This window comes from Ceratotherium simum, chromosome 35, assembly GCF_057802395.1.
Source record: "Ceratotherium simum simum isolate JZ-2026a chromosome 35, ASM5780239v1, whole genome shotgun sequence".
In the NCBI taxonomy this organism is placed as follows: domain Eukaryota; kingdom Metazoa; phylum Chordata; class Mammalia; order Perissodactyla; family Rhinocerotidae; genus Ceratotherium; species Ceratotherium simum.
Window position 1 is genome coordinate 20,730,549 of NC_141934.1, and position 17,045 is coordinate 20,747,593.

General features: G+C 59.2%; 1 protein-coding gene across 2 annotated transcripts in view; it reads left to right on the forward strand.

The window, feature by feature from the left end:
* RBM19 (RNA binding motif protein 19) overlaps positions 1-15,434 on the forward strand; it is a 147,220-nt gene extending 131,786 nt beyond the window's left edge. For both annotated transcript variants that reach the window (XM_087424165.1, XM_087424167.1), the window contains one exon: positions 15,050-15,434. Coding sequence is in view for 1 of the 2 variants with exons in the window: in XM_087424167.1 (XP_087280293.1) it covers positions 15,050-15,084 (35 nt within the window). In the remaining variant the exon portion in view is untranslated. The remainder of the gene's footprint in view (positions 1-15,049) is intronic.
* Positions 15,435-17,045: the final 1,611 nt, after the last annotated feature.

The window sequence follows — 17,045 nt, forward strand, 5'->3', positions numbered from 1 at the left end:
CCTTCATCGGAAGTAGCCAGACTCAGCTCCCCTCGCACGCCCAGACCCGCCCCACGGCCCTGTCTCAGACATCCCTGTCCCTTCCCCTTTGAAAATAACAGCTGCTTTAGACAGTCACGAGCTTCTGAAGCTGTCGTAGTTTTTATTACTGTCGTCATCATCGTCACCATCGTTATTCTGGAAGGAAGTAAAGCGTAGGGAGGTCATAACCAGGTAAAGCTAGGGAGAGTACTAGCCTGGCCCGGAGCAGAGGCCCCATCTGTCCCCTTTCAGGGCGGGGCCGCCGCATCTAGGAGAAATCCGTCCACCCGGTGTTCGGGGTGAATTGGGGGGGCTCCGGCCTTGAGCCGGGGCCGCGGGGAGACAGGTAGTCACTGTCGGCCCCACGGGGTGGGGTGGGGGCTTCGGTGGAGTCTGAAGTGATGTCGGGACATCAGCGGTCCAAACCACCGGAAGATCTAGGAGAGCAATTCCAGAATAAACTACGGAGGTGGTGGCTGAGGCAGGAGAGCCCCCCGGGGTCCGCGTGTGGACTGGTTGGGGCAGGATACAGGCTCCTCCATTCCTCAGGGCCTGTGGCCCCCAGATGGCCGGGAGACAGCTGGGAAGGGAACGTGGTGGCAGGTGGACTAGAGCAGGTGCCCGGGACGGGAGAGGTGATGCGGAGAGGCCCGGGGACCACAGGGGTCAGCGGGACCCTGCCCCTGGATGAGGCCTGGGGGCCCGGGGTGTTCAGGAGCGGGGCTCGGGTGGCGGGGGAGACCGGGCCAGGCTGTTGCAGAGTCGGGGCTGGACCCCGCTGTGTGCCCGCCTGCCCTGACCCCCACGGGTCGACTTTTCCAGGCTCCCCTGCCGACAGGCTTCCAGTTGCAGAGGTGGGCACCAGCGGGCGCCTGGGTGCTGGTGGAGGAGAGGTGCCCGGGCCTTCCCCTCCTCCCTCCGTCCTGGGCGAGGCTCCAGCCCTGGGCCCTGCTAACACCACCGCCTCCCTGAGGGCCTCCTCCTCGGGGGTGTGGTCACCCACGGGCCTCCGGCTCTCAGGTCTTCCAGCTCCCTTGTAACTAGTTCTCCTCCTGAAGTCGCTCTGTGGAACTGCGGGACAGGCACGGCGAGGATACGGGGCATCTTCTGGGGATGGCAGGAAGGAGGCGGTGCTGGCCGGGTGCAGGGGCCGAGAAGCAGAGCTGGGAGGGCGAGAGTTTGGCCATTTGTGCGCATGGGGCTCCAGAAGGCCGAGCAGATGGGGACCCAGGAACTGCAGAAGCTTGGTGGTCGGGGGGGTGAGCCGAGGGCGTGAGGCCCCCGCAGAGCCCTGAAGGGTAGGACGGAGTGTTCCGAATGTGGGGCCCGGCCTGAGGAGGAGAGGCAGCCGAGGCCCCTGGGCCAGGTGAGGAGAGTGCTGTGCAGAGCCCCGTGGACGGGTGAGGAGGACGCACAGTCAGCCTGCGGGAGGGGACGCGGTCAGACAGGAGGGGCAGAGCTGAGTGACAGTGAGGGCGCCGCAGGGGGAAGGCAGAACGCACAGGCCCGATTGCACCCACAGACAGTGCCCACCGCCTCTGTGACCTCCCACAAGGGTCTCAGCATCTCTGCCTTGATTTCCATCTTTAAAATGGGCAGGAGACTTCCCGCCTCATAGGGTTTTTCTGAAGATTAAATAGAAGGTCATGGATGGAAAGCACTTGGCAGGCTGTTTCGTGCCTAGTGACGCCGAATATAGATGGTAGTCATCTTCATTGTTATTACTATTATGTAACAAAGAAGAAAGGTTATGGGGCTAAACCCAGCGAATGCCCAAGGAAGTCAGACCCCCACGTGTGTGTGACAGGCCTGCTGGAGGCACAGGCAAGACTGGGAGTCACCAGGAGGTGGGTCTGGCAGAAAGGAGTCCCTGTATCCAGGAAGGTGGCCTGGGGGGGCCTGCCCAGAGCAGGCACGTCATTTACCCAGTTATTGTTGCACAAAGCCAGGCCCAGGAGCAATGGTGGCCGAGGTGCAGTTGGGAAACAGGCGAGCCCCTTCTGCTGGAGCGATGCCCTGGCGTTGCTCTTTGTTCCTAGCCCTTGCCATCCTGGGTGTCACCCGTGGGCAGGGACGCCATTGCCACCGTAGAATTTTTTCTGAGAGCCAGACTCGGGCCCCTGGGTCAGCACTTCTCGGTCAGGCCACAGACTTGAGCAGTTTAGAGAAAGGCCCTCGCCGTGGGGTGATCCCTGGGTGTGTAGTGGAGGCCCGGGCCAGGCCTGGAGGGCTGCCTCCCTCTGGGAAACGAGCTGGCACCCTCCGGCCGGTTTGCACGCTGGGCAGGGGCTGGCGTGGAGGATCGTGAGACCAGGGGAGCCCAGGTTCCAGCGGAAGCGTCTCAACTCTGGGAGGGCACGAGGCAGCTTGTGGCTTCTCAGAAAGGGGAGGAGGAGGGGGCACAGGCCAGAGGCAGAGGCTGGCAGACCGAGTCCTCAAGCCAGCCACTCATCCTCACCCCCTTCATTCATTCATCAAACACTCAGAAGGTGCCCTGTGTGCAAGGCGCTGTGCTGGGCACCAGGGACCTCAGGACGGACACACTGCGTCCACACGAGGGTCTGTCCCCAGCCTTGGAGACCCTCGCCCCAGGCGGAAGACAATTTCCAGCGGCCTCTGCCCGCCTGTCTTCCCCCTTTTGCTGCCTCCTCCGGCTTTTTTGTCTTGCGGCCGGCCGGCCTCCCACGCCCGTCTGTGCTCCGCGGCGTCTAGGAAGGGATTAGCGCGAGCTGGGCAGGCAGGCTTTGGTGAACAGAGCTGAGTTTGGTTTCAACATCTAATTCAATTTGTTCTGCTGAGATTGAAATATGAAATGGTTGCCAGTCAAACGTTCAAAGGACTGAACGGCGCGGGGAGAGTGAGCGCCTGCTGAAATTTAAATTTTAATGAAAATGACTTTAACCCTTTGGTGCCCCTCGCAGAAATGGAACACGTTCTCCCGTCCTGTGAAAAAACCTCTTGGGGTCTTTCTTCCCCCGCGTCTCTTTTGCTGAGCTTCACTAATAATGTCTCATAATTTTTTTTCTGCAGTATGAATAAAAAATTAATGGAATACTTGCTTAATAATAACCCATCCTCCCATATTGCCCCCGCCATTGAAATGGGCACCCTCCCGTGGATGCCTTTTCCAAGCCCTGTGCTGGACCAGCCCAGGCCCCCGTCAGATGCCCTGGGAACGCCTGAGCTTGGTCCCATCACAGCTGTGCGTGGCTGTCTGTGTTGCGGTTTCATGTCTGTCCCCGCTCTCTGGAGTGTAAGCCCTGGGAGGGCGGGGTCCCTGCCTGCGTTGTACACAGTGCGTCCCCTGTGCCTGGTGCGTAGGAAGGCTTGGTAAATACTTGATGGAGGAATGAACGCTCCCCCTCTTCCCCTCCCAGCAGCTGTGGGAGGTGGGTGTGTGGGATGTATAGAAATGGAGCCGCAGAGAGGCAGGCGACATTGCCCGGATGACACCGCGCAGAGGGCTGGCACCGGGACTTGGCCCAGCTCAGTGTGCAGGAGAGCCTGGCCCTGAGAGGGGCCCTTAATGCATGCCCTCCTCTCCTCGCCCTTGCGCGGTGGGCTGTTCTGCTGGCCCCATTTTACAGATGAGGAGCTTGAGGCTCAGGAGGAAAGGCCCGGAGTATGCCGGACTCCAACTGTAACTCCAGGCGACTTGAATGAAAGGTGTCCTGGTTTTTTTACCTGGTGAGGCTTCTCCTGTTCAGCACCTACTTGCCATGAACCCCTAATGTGTGAGGCCCCTGGGGTGGGAGTGCATTCCGTGTGCTCAGGGAAGAGTGAGTGGGGCACACGGCGCAGCCTCAACTTGGCCGTGGGGCTGGGGGCCTGGGGAGGGGAGCAGGGTGGGCTCCTGCCACTGCTGTGTTGGGAATCGACTGCAGAGGGCCAGGACTCGAGTGAGGAGGCCCTTGCAGTAATGCAGGGAGATGGTGGTGACTTAGGCCAGCAGAGGAGGTGACAGGCGGCCAGTCCTAGACCTATTGAAGGTGAGACCTGTGGGATGTACTAAAGGTTTGGCGGTGGGACGTGCAAGGCCAGGGTTGATGCCAAGGTGTGGGGCCTAAGCCACAGGAAGAAAGAAGTTAGCGTGCACTGAGACAGGCCCACCACAGGACACGCTGGCTAGGAGGGAAACCAGGAGTTGGGTTATAAACGCGTTAAGTTGGAGGTGACCATTAGCTGTCAGGTGGAGATGAAGAGCTTCTGGTGGATGTGTCTCAAGTTCAGGAGAGAGGGCTGGACCAAAGGCATAAGGGGAAATGGTCTGTTTTTCCTTAAGAAACCTAAGAAGCAACGTGGGGAACTGACAGCCCCGTGCAGGCAGAGCCTGCGGGATCCTAACTCACAGCTCACAAGTGTCAAGTTCATTTTGAAGCCACTTCTAGATGGTTCCAAACTATATTGGCCACAGGACCTCTTTTTCCAAATAAAAGTCTTATGCAGAACCTAACAGAAAACAGATAAAACAGATGTGCTCTGTTCAAAGTTGGGGTGCAAGGCCTGGCCCCCACATATTCATCCTCCCCTCAGCACCTAAGTGGTTTAAAAACCGCTGATCTAAACATGTCTCGAGAAGCATGGAACGCAGGCTTCCATGGTACACGAGATGATTTTAGGCGGCCCACAGACAAACTTTTCTTTTAATTTTTAATCTATGAGTTTATTTTCATGTGTATGCCACCAATATAAATATATAGCTAGTTCATCAAACCTGTGATTTCACCAAGCTCTAAGGAGAAGGTGAAAAATAGTAGTCAGTTGGTGGCATAAAGAAATTTATTAAGGGCCGGCCCCGTGGCTTAGCGGTTAAGTGCGCGCGCTCTGCTACCGGCGGCCCGGGTTCGGATCCTGGGCGCGCACCGACGCACCGCTTCTCCGGCCATGCTGAGGCTGCGTCCCACATACAGCAACTAGAAGGATGTGCAACTGTGACATACAACTATCTACTGGGGCTTTGGGGGTGGGGGGGAAGGAGGAGGATTGGCAATAGATGTTGGCTCAGAGCCGGTCTTCCTCAGCAAAAAAAAAAAAAAAAAAATTTATTAAGAAGGTGAACGTGATAAAACAGAAGTGGTAAAGAAGGGACATGAACTAAACCCGAGGTTAGCAGACTGCCCTGAGCCGGATCCAGGTGCTGCCTGTTAGTGTTAACAAAGTTTTGTTGGCACACAGCACAACCACTGGTTTACACAATGTCCACGGCGGCACCTGCTGCAGCAGCAGAGTTGAGTGGTTGCAGCAGAGGCTGTATGGCCTGCAAAGCCTAAAATTTACCGTCTGGCCCTTCACGTCCTTTGCCAAGTTCTGATTTAAAGCAAGCCCCAGAAAGCCAGAGCCAGAGAGGGCCGGAGAGGTCCCAGCGGGGCAGAACTCCCGTTCTGTGCTCGTCCCCATCTGCCGCGCGGCCTCTGGGCAGACCAGGCTCCTGGGCTTGAAACCCCGCTCGCCCCGCCGCTTGACCTTGAGCCGGCTCTCGACCTCCCCGTGCCTCGGTGTCCTCGTCTGTGAACTGAGAACACAGCAGTGCCGACCCACCGGGGCTGTAAGGATCAGATGAGTGCAGACAGGCCCAGGGCTGAGGATGCTGCCCGCCTCGCGCTGAGCACTGTATGAGTGACGGCTGTTGTGACCCCGTCCCCCAGCGTGAGGGAGGAACCCGCGCCCCTGCAGGCCCTCGTCATCACCCGCCACCCAGGAGGCCGGGAGTGCTCCAGCACGAGCCCCGAGCCCGGGACCTGCTGGCTCAGTGGCAAAATAACAGGGGCCCTGCAATCTCATTAGAGCATCGCCAGAAGCCAGGGCCGCGTCCCCTCCAGCTTCCTTAGTAAACCCCACTTCCCCTTAATTGCGGCTTTCATGAAAACGATCCACTGGGGCCACCATGGCCCATCCTTGGGCTCAGGCCAACAGCAGACATTTTCCTGTGGTCGTGCAGATTTCCGGACGGCAGCTGCTCCTTCCTTCCCTGGGCGCTGTCAGGAGCCCTCCCTTCTCCTGGTCCCCAAAAGATTGCAGGCGATAATATCACTGCCGCCTCGGATATCTGCCTGTCACCCTGTGGTTCACAAAGCTCTCTCACAGTCACGAGCTCAGTTGAGTCTTGGCTGAGTCACAAGGCAGAGACTGTCACTCCCGTTGCCCAGGTGAGGAAACTGAGGCCCGAGGAGGGGAATGAGCCGCCCGTGGCTAATGGTCCAGGAAGGTGCCGGAAGCACACAGACATCTTTCTCTCAGGCATCCATACTGGCCACGGCGTCTTCTCCTTCCCCCTTGGCTTTGTGGAAGAAGGAAGGGAGCTTGATAAGTGTCGGGCCATGTACAACATAGCTGGAAACACTGGTCCGTTAATGGTTCTCCAACTGCATTCTCCAGGGGAGCTGGAATGTGGGGCTGAGCAGGGTGGGTCCAGAGCCCTTAACCATCCTTCCAGTGTTTTTTGGGTTCGGTTGCCCTGCCCTCATATTATAAGCAAGATATTTTGTGGACCTGAAATGCAAACCAGCTGCTTCATCTGGTGCTCAGCCGAAGAACATCAGTCTGCCCTAAAGCTAGGGGACAGCTGGCTGTGTTGGCCTTCCAGAGAGACGGTGTATTGGTTCAGTATGTTTCCTCTGCTGTGACAGACCCAGGTATCAGTGGTTGAAATAAGGTGGAGGCTGACTTCTGTCACGTGACAGTCAGAAGGTGAGCAGGCCCCATCTCATAGGCTACACAGTGGCAGGGACCCAGCTCCCTCTGGACTGTTGCTCCGTCACCCCTTCACGGTCATCTCATCATACGTCCCAGGACAGCTCCCCACTGTGCCAGGACCCTGCCGGCAGGAGCGGGAAGGACAAGGAGAGCGCCTACCCAACCTTCAAAGACACAGCCTGGATGATCTCATTTTGCTTCCGCCCGCATCCGTCTGGCCAGAACAGAGTCACATGGTCGAACCCAGTTTCGAGAGATGCTGGGAAGTAGAGTCTTTCTCCTGGGAGCCCGTCTGCCCCCCTAAAACATGGAGCTCCTCGTGCTGCAGGAAGCAGGCGAGGGAGAGTGGGAACAGCGAGCATCCTCGCCGCGGATGGAGTCCGGCTGTGCTGGGGTCTTCCTGGGGCATTTTCAAGGATTAATTTGACTGTCCCTGATTTCCACCTTTTGAGCTGACTTTCGAACTTAACCCCACATGAGCACCTTTCGAAGGTCCAAAAATATGACGCTTCCATGGATTCTTAACCCAGGAGATGTTTGAGGTCCACTGTCTTAGACCCAAGCACGAGTTGTCGGTGAAAAGCCCCCAAGAAACGTGCAGGTCTTGCTCACACTGAAGACGTGTTGGCTACTGCCCCATCGCCCAAAGCAAGTCGCTTGGCAGAGCCCAGGTCGGCGAGGGAGGGACACCAAAAGGCGTGGGTGTGGGGGTGGGAGGGGGTGAAAAATTGGGGCCCTGAATGCAGCCACTGTCCCACGCTCTTCAGCAGACCTCGCGTCCATCCGCTCCTCGGATCCGTCTTAGCCTCGATTATTGCGGCACCTCCCTTGCCCTTCCCCCACCCTTCCCCCTGCTACCCCTGCTCACCTTCAGGTGTAGACACCGCTGCCTCTGAGCAGTCCCTGCTGGCCACCTAGGACTCCGGTGCTGTGCCCCTGGGTCTGTCACTGCCACGGTCCTTCCCTCACTTCCCTGTTCTGTCACCCACCTGGAAGCCCTTTGAGGGCAGGGACCGGGTGTTGTTCACAATCGTGTCTACAAGTGGGAGGCACCCACTAAGTATTTTCTGGAACCCAGGTTGCCCCCATCTGACCCCTTGAGAAACAGGACATTCAGAGGCTCGTCGTTGCCAGCACCAGGAAAATTCTAGCCAGGCGGGTGAGTCCAGCCTCCCCAATGCCTTGTCTTCTCGCTCCAGGAGCCTTCACGCTGCCAAGGGACCCAGATGGCGCTCATCAAGCCCCCGGGTGTGCGTGGACTGTCGGGTTAATTCCCTCCTGCCGGAAGGTTCTGTGCTCTTTGTCTTCCCTCCAAACGCTGGTCTGTTCCGCTTGATCATCACTGCCCTGGGGTCACTGGCAGACTCCCTCTAGCTGGGCTGCCTCAGCCCCAGTCCTCCTCGAGGAAGGCAGCCGGCCCCTCCCCGAGTGCCCTAGCACTCCTGCCGCGTCCTGGCCCAGCCTGCTCAGGTCGGCTGAGGACTAGAAATGGTCCTCATGCCCCATTCACAAGGTGCCCCGGGTTCTTCAGTAGCCAGATCCAGTGCATTCCGGCTCCCAAGACCCAGTCTGTCCAAACCCCGTTTTCCCTGGGAAACGTTTGCATTTAGACATCTGGGTTTTAGCCTCATTTCTCTGCACATTGGCTCCTCTCCGAGCCCTCCGCCTCCTTGCCCGGCTTTGGAGCCCTGGATCAGGGACGGGCACCACCGTGCCGTGCCACCCCAATGGTGTGGCCTCGTTCCAGGGGGACGCGGGAGGCAGCTCCTCCAGCTCCTGCTCGGAGAAGCCCAGGCTTGAACTCCCCAGTGTCTGAGAAGCAGTCCCACTTCCTGCATCTGCTCTGTTCAGCCAGGTGGGGGATCGACTTACACGTCTCTCCTTCCGGCCCCCCCACACACACACGCGGCAAAGCAGTTTTGGGGATGAATTGGGTGGGGACCGGGGAGGGGGTGCCGTGAGCGATTGTATTTGCCCTGAGTTCACCGTCACGGATTTACTCTTCTGCATCTTGCCTGGGGTTCTCAGCTTCTAGAGCGAAAGCCACAGGGCCCTCGGGACGAGCAGCTTTCCCAGAAACCCGAGCCCTTGGGGGTGCAAGGTTACACCCTCCTTTTAGCCCAGAAGCACAGGCTTGAGTGTCACCGCAGCCTGAATGCCGCTGCCGGGGTCCCGAATCTCAGCATCTGTTTCCTCTGAAAACAGGGAGGATGGACCTTCCCTCCAGGGGTTACAGGCCCCCAGAGATGTGTTCCGAGCCACAGCCCAGGGCCTGGCCTGCAGGAAGCAGTTTCCCCTTCATCCCACCAAGTTTTACTGACCGCCGCCCCGTGCCGGGCGCCGGATGGTGAGCCGAGGGTGCAAGGCCCCTGGAGCTCAGCTCCCAACCCCAGGAACAAGATGCAGACTGTGCTGCCTTTGTGGTGTGTGCAGGGACAGACAGGGCACCGGGAGAGGATGACTGTGGGGGCTGACTCCGATGGGACTGCTGGGAAGGCGTCTGTAAGAAGTGAGGTCCCAGCTGCAGGACGCAGCTGAGCAGGGGGGACGAGGAGGTTCAGGCGGGAGGAACACTCTGTGCAAAGGTGGGGTGGTGGGAACTGCTGGTTGGCTGCCGGCCCCCCTCCCCCCAGCCCCCGGCGCCCCTTCTGTCACCGTCCAGACTGGAAACCGTGCTGGCACCTCCAGGTCCCGGCCACCACTGGGGATGGACCGCTGGCAGCCAGGGGCCGCTCCCGGGACGCTGTGCTGTCCCCAGCTGGGGGCCGGCACTGCGAGTCCTCAGAACAGCCTCCTCCCCAGGGCAGAGAGTCACGTGGCGCTGACTGAGGTTTCAGATGTATCCACTCATGAATATCAATCAGGCCTGGTAATGCACAGTAAGTGGGATCCAGATTGACTAATAAGCAAGGCTTTCACCCCAAACTGGGTCTGGAGAAGGAGAGTGGCAGCAGCATGTGGCGGCGGGCAGGTGTGGGCACGATGTGACCAGAATTGGAAAACCTGACAGCAGGCCCGCAGACGGGCAGGTGGCCCGCGGCCGCTCGCTCTTCTGGGGGGCCGCCAGATAGCTTGGGGAGAGGAAGTCCGTCACAGGCAGCAGCCAGCGCCCTTGGGGACCTGGGGGTGGACTCTGGGCCCAGTCTGCAGCGTGAGGAGGGGTAGAGAGGCCTGGGGACAGAGAATATGGCCTTGCAAGGATGCTACTGCCCACCCTGGCGTCTGGCTGGCGTTGAGGGTGCAGGACCCCTGCAGTGCCTCTCCATCCTGGCTGAGAGCTGAGTGACTTCCCGCTCTGGGATCCCCTGACTACGGCTGTGGGGACAGACCGTTCCGGAAGGACCACAACCCCCATCAGCAAGTGAGGATGATGTGGTCCTGGAGAGAGGGCGCCCCGAGAGTCGAGGGTGGAGCCCAGGCCTGTGCTGAGCACTCCCTGTGGGTGAGGAGCTCACTCATCCGCCCACAGCCTGAGGTCAGGGAATCTGAATTATGAACATCTGGGGCTGGGAATAGGCCAGGCCACTAGGGTGATGTCCCAGCTCTACTGCTTACGAGCTCCGTGACCTCGGGACTGACCTGCCCAGCCTTTCTGTGCATCTGTCTCCTCTTCTGTAAAGTGGGAAGACGGGAGCACCCACCTCGGGATTCACTGAGCAGGCCGGGGTGGGCGGTCGCCCAGCCGTGTGATTCGGGCTAGGCGCTGCGCCTCCCTGCCCGGGGCCCCGTCTGTAGGGTGGGTCGTAGGCTGGAAGACATGCAAAGCCCCTGGCACACAGTGGGCGTGGGGTGAGAGTCAGTCCCCTCCCTCCCTCAGCCTCCCTCCTTCTAGTCTTGGTTCATCCACCATCCTGATAAGTGACCATCGCCGTCGCTGCCCTAACACGGATTAACTCATGTAATCCTTCACCACTCCACAAAACGGGCGCCATTTTGCCGTCCCCATCTCCAGTGAGGATGCAGAAACCCAGAGAGGTTAGGTGCCTTGCCCAAGACCACACAGCTCCAGGGTCGAGCCATGGTTGGAACCAGGCGGCAGGCTCAGGCCTGTGCTCTTCACTGGGCTGCACCCCTCGGCCTGCCGGTCTGCCTCCGCCTGTTGTCTGTCAAATGTGGAAATGCAGCTGGGCCCCGTGGAGAAAGCGACGGCCAGGCTCGGGGCCCTCCTTCATGCCCATTCCCGTGAGCTGGAAACTTCCCTCCAGGCCCCCAGAGACCGTCCCTTCTCCCGCACCAGGTGGAGCGTCTGGGTCTTTAACAGGAGTTGTGGGGGATCTGCAGCGAACACATCCTGCCTCATCCTTGACTTTCCCTGATTCTTAGGACGAGATCCGTTCCCATAGGCAGCATCCGCCCTCGCACCCCATCCTCACGGTGGGCGTGGGACCAGCATCAGCACCCAAGCACCGAGGACAGATATTCTGACTCCAAAGGAAAAGTCAGTTCCCTCGGGGACAGTGGTCAGCCTAGAGCAGGGACTTGAGAAATCGGGGCTCAATTAAAGACCCCGAAGCCCTCCAGGCACAAATCTGGCAGATTCTCAGGCTGGGGTCTGAGTCCTAACGACTCAGCATCTTTCGTCGAGAGCTAAGTTCTAGACCCTGGGGATTCAAGGATGAGATGAAGGTGAATGACCAGTGACTGAGTCCTCCCCACAGCCCTGTGACCCACGGGCACTGCTGCGTCCCCCCGTTCTGCAGGTGAGGAAACTGAGGCTCAGGGCTTGGCTGAGCCTTCCCCAGAGTCCTCGGGCTTGGAAGAGGCTGGTGTTCCTGCCAGCCTCCTTCTGACTTTCAACCCCAAGCCCGGGACCAGAGGCCTGAGAGAGAAGGTGCGTTTGTTCATTCAGCAGAACAGTTCCAGCACCTTCTCCCGGCCAGGCCCTGGGGTCCGTAGGGAAGGGGGCAGACACAGCCCCTGCCCCTCGGAGCCCACAGGTGGGCAGGAGCAGATGAGTCAGGCGATTATGGCCGACGGAGAATGCTGACATGGGGGTACACCCCGGGAGCACACAGGAGGCTCCAGCCCTGGTGGGGCCTGAGTGTGTGTCTGTGTGGTCGTGTGTGCAGGGAGACAGGGACGCCGTGGACACAGGCTGTGTGGTCATCCGGAGCTTAGCCCTAGCCCTCAGGAGGCTGTGTGCCCGGCACGAGCTGCCACCTCTGCTGGTCCCGACACCAGCCAGGGCGCATATTCACTGCCCTCCGGGCACCCTCCCCACCACACGGGCTTGTTTTCTGATTCGGAACAGCAAACAGATGGTTTAAAAGCCTCAGCCTCTGTGACCAGGGAGGTGAGGAGGTCGTCCGCCTTCGTCACAGACCAGCCTGTGTCCGACTGTGACGTAATGTGATGTCAGGCAGACAGAAGGGCTGGACGTGACTGCAAGGTGAGGACACGGGCTCGGGGACAGCTGCTGACAGGGTGACAGTCATGCCACCGATGTCCCTGCGTTCTTGTGAGGACGAACTGAGATGAAGCATGCCAGGGGCCTCAGCACAGGGCCTGGCACGCAGAACGTGCCCCGTCAAGGGAGCCCCCGTGATGGTGACCATCGTTATTTGCATTGCTCTTCTTGGTCCCATCGGTTCTCACCAGATGCGGGTCAGCTCCAGGTTCCCCGGTGGAAACTGCGGAGACGGCGATCTTCTCGAGGGGCCGTGCGGAGTGGATGAGCCAGCCTGCCATGGCTGCTAATTTTTATTTGCATCTCAAGTCGCCGCGGGCCTCCAAGCTGTAGGAGAGCACAGCGAGGGTTCCGTGGGTGCCGGGGGCTTCCAGGACTCTGCACCCGCGGGGTGTGAGGGTGGCCATCGGGGCGGGGGCCCCCAGCCCGCTGGCTCCGGGAAACACTGGGTAGTTTCTCATTTTCCCCTTGAGCAGTTTCACAGCCCAGTTAGACCTGCGGCGAAGGCTCGCTGGGATGGAGCCCCAGGCCCGGGGAAGGAGGCGGGTGAGGGGATAAATGCGCCCGTGGTGTGCTCTGCCCGCACCAGCCTCAAATGTGAGATAACCGGGAAGGTCCTCCCTGGACCCAGTGCAAGCCTTTGCCACAACCACAAATAGCACAGCACGTGGAAGGCACTTTGGACACTGGGTTTCCGGGGCAGCGAACTGTACGAAGAGAGCCTGTTCCAGATCCTTATCTTTTACAGCAGAGGTTTGCCCCTGGTTCGTCTCCCTACAGTGTGGTTCAGCCGCAGAAATCTCTTGCTCACTGGGATCACTGAAGTGGCCGGCGGAGTCCGGTCGTCTTTCGTTTACTGGGGCTGTGCTAGAGCGGGAAGTGCTCCTGTTGAGAACCGCCCTGAGCCAGACTCTTATTGATAATGCCTGTCCATAACTGTGTGAGTGGGGATCTTGTGCCCGTTTTTCAGATGCAGAAACTGAGGCTCAGAGAGGTGTAGCGGCTTGCCCAGGGCCATACAGCTCAGAAATAGCAGAGTCAGGCTTCAGACCCTGGGTGTGAAAAGCCAGTGCTCTTTCCAGAAAATAGCCAGATGAGTGGGAGCAGGGAGGGAGAGAAAGGCTCCTCTATGCCCATCATCTTGAAAACCATCTCCGTCTGGGCTCCAGGCGTCCCAGGCCTGCCGCAGTCCTGACGGCGTCATTTTACCTTCCGGCTCACTGGTCCCCTTTGCGGCTCCTTTCAATCAGTGCGAGCAGCTGGAGTGAGGTCCTCTCGCGGTGTCACCCAGGCCCACAGGCAGGGCCAGACGCCACGTACGGGCATCTCCAGGTGCGCTCTCTCCCCGTGAGGACCCGGGATCCGATTTGACCAGGGGCTGTCCGGGCTGGGCTGCACCAAGTTCAACTTCACGGGGTCTCAAAGCGTCAAAGGCCGAGCGCCCCCGTATCCCTGCCTGCCTCTGTCCAGCAGTCTCCAGCCTCATAACTCACAGCAGTTAGAATTGTCCGAGCCAGCCCCTGGGCCTCGGCACTTGGCCTCCCGGGTCCCTCTGTTGAGCATTCTCTGCCCCTTGTCTTCTCCAGGCCTCTGCTCAGATGTGACCTCCTCCGAGAGGTCTTCCCTTCCGCCATGTACAGAGTAGTGTCCCCGACGTGCTCTGTCCCCCGACTCTGTTTCATTATCTTCCCAGCACTTACCACCCTCTGGCATACCTCCCATTTATTTATTTATTATCTGTTCCTCCTCCCCCCCAAGTAGAATGTCCCATGAGGGTGGGTGTGTTGTCTTGGTCCCTGCTGAGTCCTCAGAGCCCAGAACAGCGCCCCGGGGGGCCTCGTAGCTGCTGAGGGAGTGAACCCGTTAGGCAGGGAGAGAGCTGCGTTCTCCCTCTTCAGTCAGATCAGTCCTGTGAGGTGAGTCTTCTTACGCCGACTCCACAGAGGGGAAGACTGAGGCCCCAGGGCTGGTGTCACAGACACAGAGAGCCCCCTTTCGCCCTGCAGTGGTGGCCGGCCGCAGGAAACTTTCTCCTCCACGCAGGAGGGACGTGCGACCCTTGGCCGGCCGCTGCTTTCCGCAGAGAATAAAGGGGGACAGACGCAGACAAGTCGGGAAGCCGGGTTGGCCTGCGTGGCTCCCACCCGGCGGGCCGGGTGCCGTCTGCGCCCGAGCGCGCGGCGCGGGGTCCTGGGGTTTGCTGGCAGACGGCCGCCGCCGGCTCGCGCCCCGACTTAGTTAGAATGCAGCTGTTAGAGCGCCCTTCTCTCTGATGGCTGCCGGTGATTGACACTTACAAATTACCCAGCCGAAAGTGTCGAGTCTTTGACCCCTGAGTAACATCTTTGGCAAGCCTGAGATTTGCCAGCATTTTGTCATCTAATTACTACAAATCCCTTGAAAATTCACTGGCTGGTGAATTTTTAATGCGGGGCAATTTCAATGTGCTGCATGGCCCAGATGGGTTCTTGGTTTCTCACCTCTCTCTCTCTCTCTCTCCCCTCTTCTCTCTCTTTCCCTCTCCATCGCTCTCTGCTGAACTTTAATCATCTCACAAACTTTTGGATGAGCTCGTGGCAGGAGCGGCACTCGGAGAGTCCGGGCGGAGCTGATGGAGGATGTGCTGTCTTCGCACCTGATGGTCTGTGTGCTCTGTTCTTTGGAAATGGGCGTACAGACCAGGCGCCAGGAGAATCGCCTCGCTCCTGCCTCCCGGGCAGCGTTGGGTCTGCCTCTTCCCCCCAGACTTCCCCAAATAAACTAAGCGACACAAATCAACCAGCCTCCTTCATGACATGCCTCGCTTTCCCCTGGCAAGTGGGCTGGTGACTGTTTGCAAGGTTGGTTACTTTCATGCTAAATCTTGAGCAAAGCAGGTGTTTCACCCTAGTTCTTTTTTTTTTTTTTTTTTTTTACCTCGTTCCTTAGATCTTTGGATGATGGTGCTCACCAGGGCACGGTGAGAGAGACGGGAGAGACGGCTGCCATTTGTGGAGAGGAGGAGAGACTGTACCTTCCACTCTGTGTACCTGGACAACCTCCCGCCTCTGCAGACCCCGAGGTGAAGCCAGGCTTTCTCTGTCCACGTACCACACTCCCCGCCCGTGCTGCAGAATGAACCTGGAGCTTCACAGGAGGCTTAGGGCTCGTGCCCCCCGGGAGCAAAACCATCTTCACACCACAAGTCGCCTGTGCACGAGAAACCTGGCTCCCGTTCCTGGGTGGTTTTTAAATACTTCTTATTCTTTTTTTTTTTCACCATTTATATGTATATCAGATTTTTATTCCTAAATACAAAAACAAGATGCCTTTGAAACTTTGTCCCCAGAACAGCCGTCTGTACGGACATTTTCCTTGGTGACAACACAAGGGTGGAAACTGCAGTCCCCACCGTGTTCTCATGTTGACCTGGCAGAGATAAGTCCCTTCCAGCGCCCTCCGCCAGCCCTCTCCACCCACCTCCTTCCCCCTATTCAGGGAAACGAGATTTCGCTTTTCAGCCCCATTCCCGGTTACATATGTACACGGCTGATAAAATATTCCACTTCACCCCTTCTCCCCGTGGGACCCGCCGTCTTACGGGGAAAGGGTTTGTATGACAGCGACCGCGACAGCCCGCGCGTCGCCTGGAAACGGCGGTGGGGGCGGCTCTCTCTCTCTGGCTCCTCTGTTCCCATTCCCCCTTCTGGTTCTGATAGCGGCGTCGCCGCAGACAAGAGGCCTGGGCCTCCTCTGTGGGCTCTGGTTGAGGCCCAGATGGTGGCCCTCCCGTCCTTGAGACGCAAGATGCTACCAAGGTGCCCACTGTTTGCTGCCTAGCAACACCCACCCCCCGTGTCCTTCACCCGGGGCCACCCAGGCACGCAGAGTCGGCTCTGCCCCCCGAAGGTAGGCAGTGTCTGCGCTCTGCACAGCAGGCGCACAGGGCCACGCGGAGGTGGCCCGGCTGGACGCTCGGTGCGTGAGCCCATCCTCCCCGGATGCCCTTGGAAGTTGGGGCTGGAGCAGAATTTGGGTGGAGGGAGGTCCCGAAGAAGCCAACTTGGCTGGGTGGATAGAAGCCAGCAGACGGAGGAGGGCACAGAGAGGAGGACGTCGCGGCTGCTTGAGGCTGTCCAGGAAGGGAGGAGACGAGGAAGTTCTGGGGGTCTACCCAGAGGGCCTGGGAGCCATCCGACAGTGCCTCTGAAGACACTGACTCCTGCCTCCCTCTCCACCCGCTCGCTTCTCTCATGTCTCCCTCACCTGTAACTGATGTGCTCAAATCCAGAATCTTCCAGAGGCAAAAGCAGGGCCGAGGGAGACGTCCCCACCTTCTTTCTAACCTCCTTTACAGAAAGCGACAGCTCCCCTCGCCCTGATCTCCCGGGAGCGGGGCCTTTGCACCCACATTCTGAAAGCAGCGCCTGCAGCGTCCAGTCCTGCTGAGCCCCGTGATGGGCCGGGGGTGGGGCTGGGCACCGAGGGGCCGCGCGGCAGACCCTGCGCTCAGGAGTGCTTCAGAGGGGGTGGGGTTAACGAGACAGGAGCGGATTGAGTGAGCATCACACGGGAGGCCAGAGTCTTCTGGAAGGTCGGAAGAAGGTGGGGCTCAGACAGGATGCCCCGAGCATTGTAAAAGCACCCACTGGGGGCAGGGCACCGGGGTGGCACAGACGAGAGGCATGACCCCTGGCCTTGGAGGGTTAACGTTGAGCAGCAATGACCTTTGTGTGGAGATGACCTCTGAGAAGAGGGCATCAAGGGGGGAGGTTGTCTGGGTGAAGACGGGGCAGCCACAGCCGCCTTCGTGGGCTGAGACCCCGGGGCTGGGTGGTCTTCAGGCAAGTCTTGTCCAGACAAAGAGATACGTGTGCATTATGTGTGAACTACAGCCCGGGCCCTCCCGGCCGCGGCCGATGAGCGCAGGCCAGCAACGCGGGCC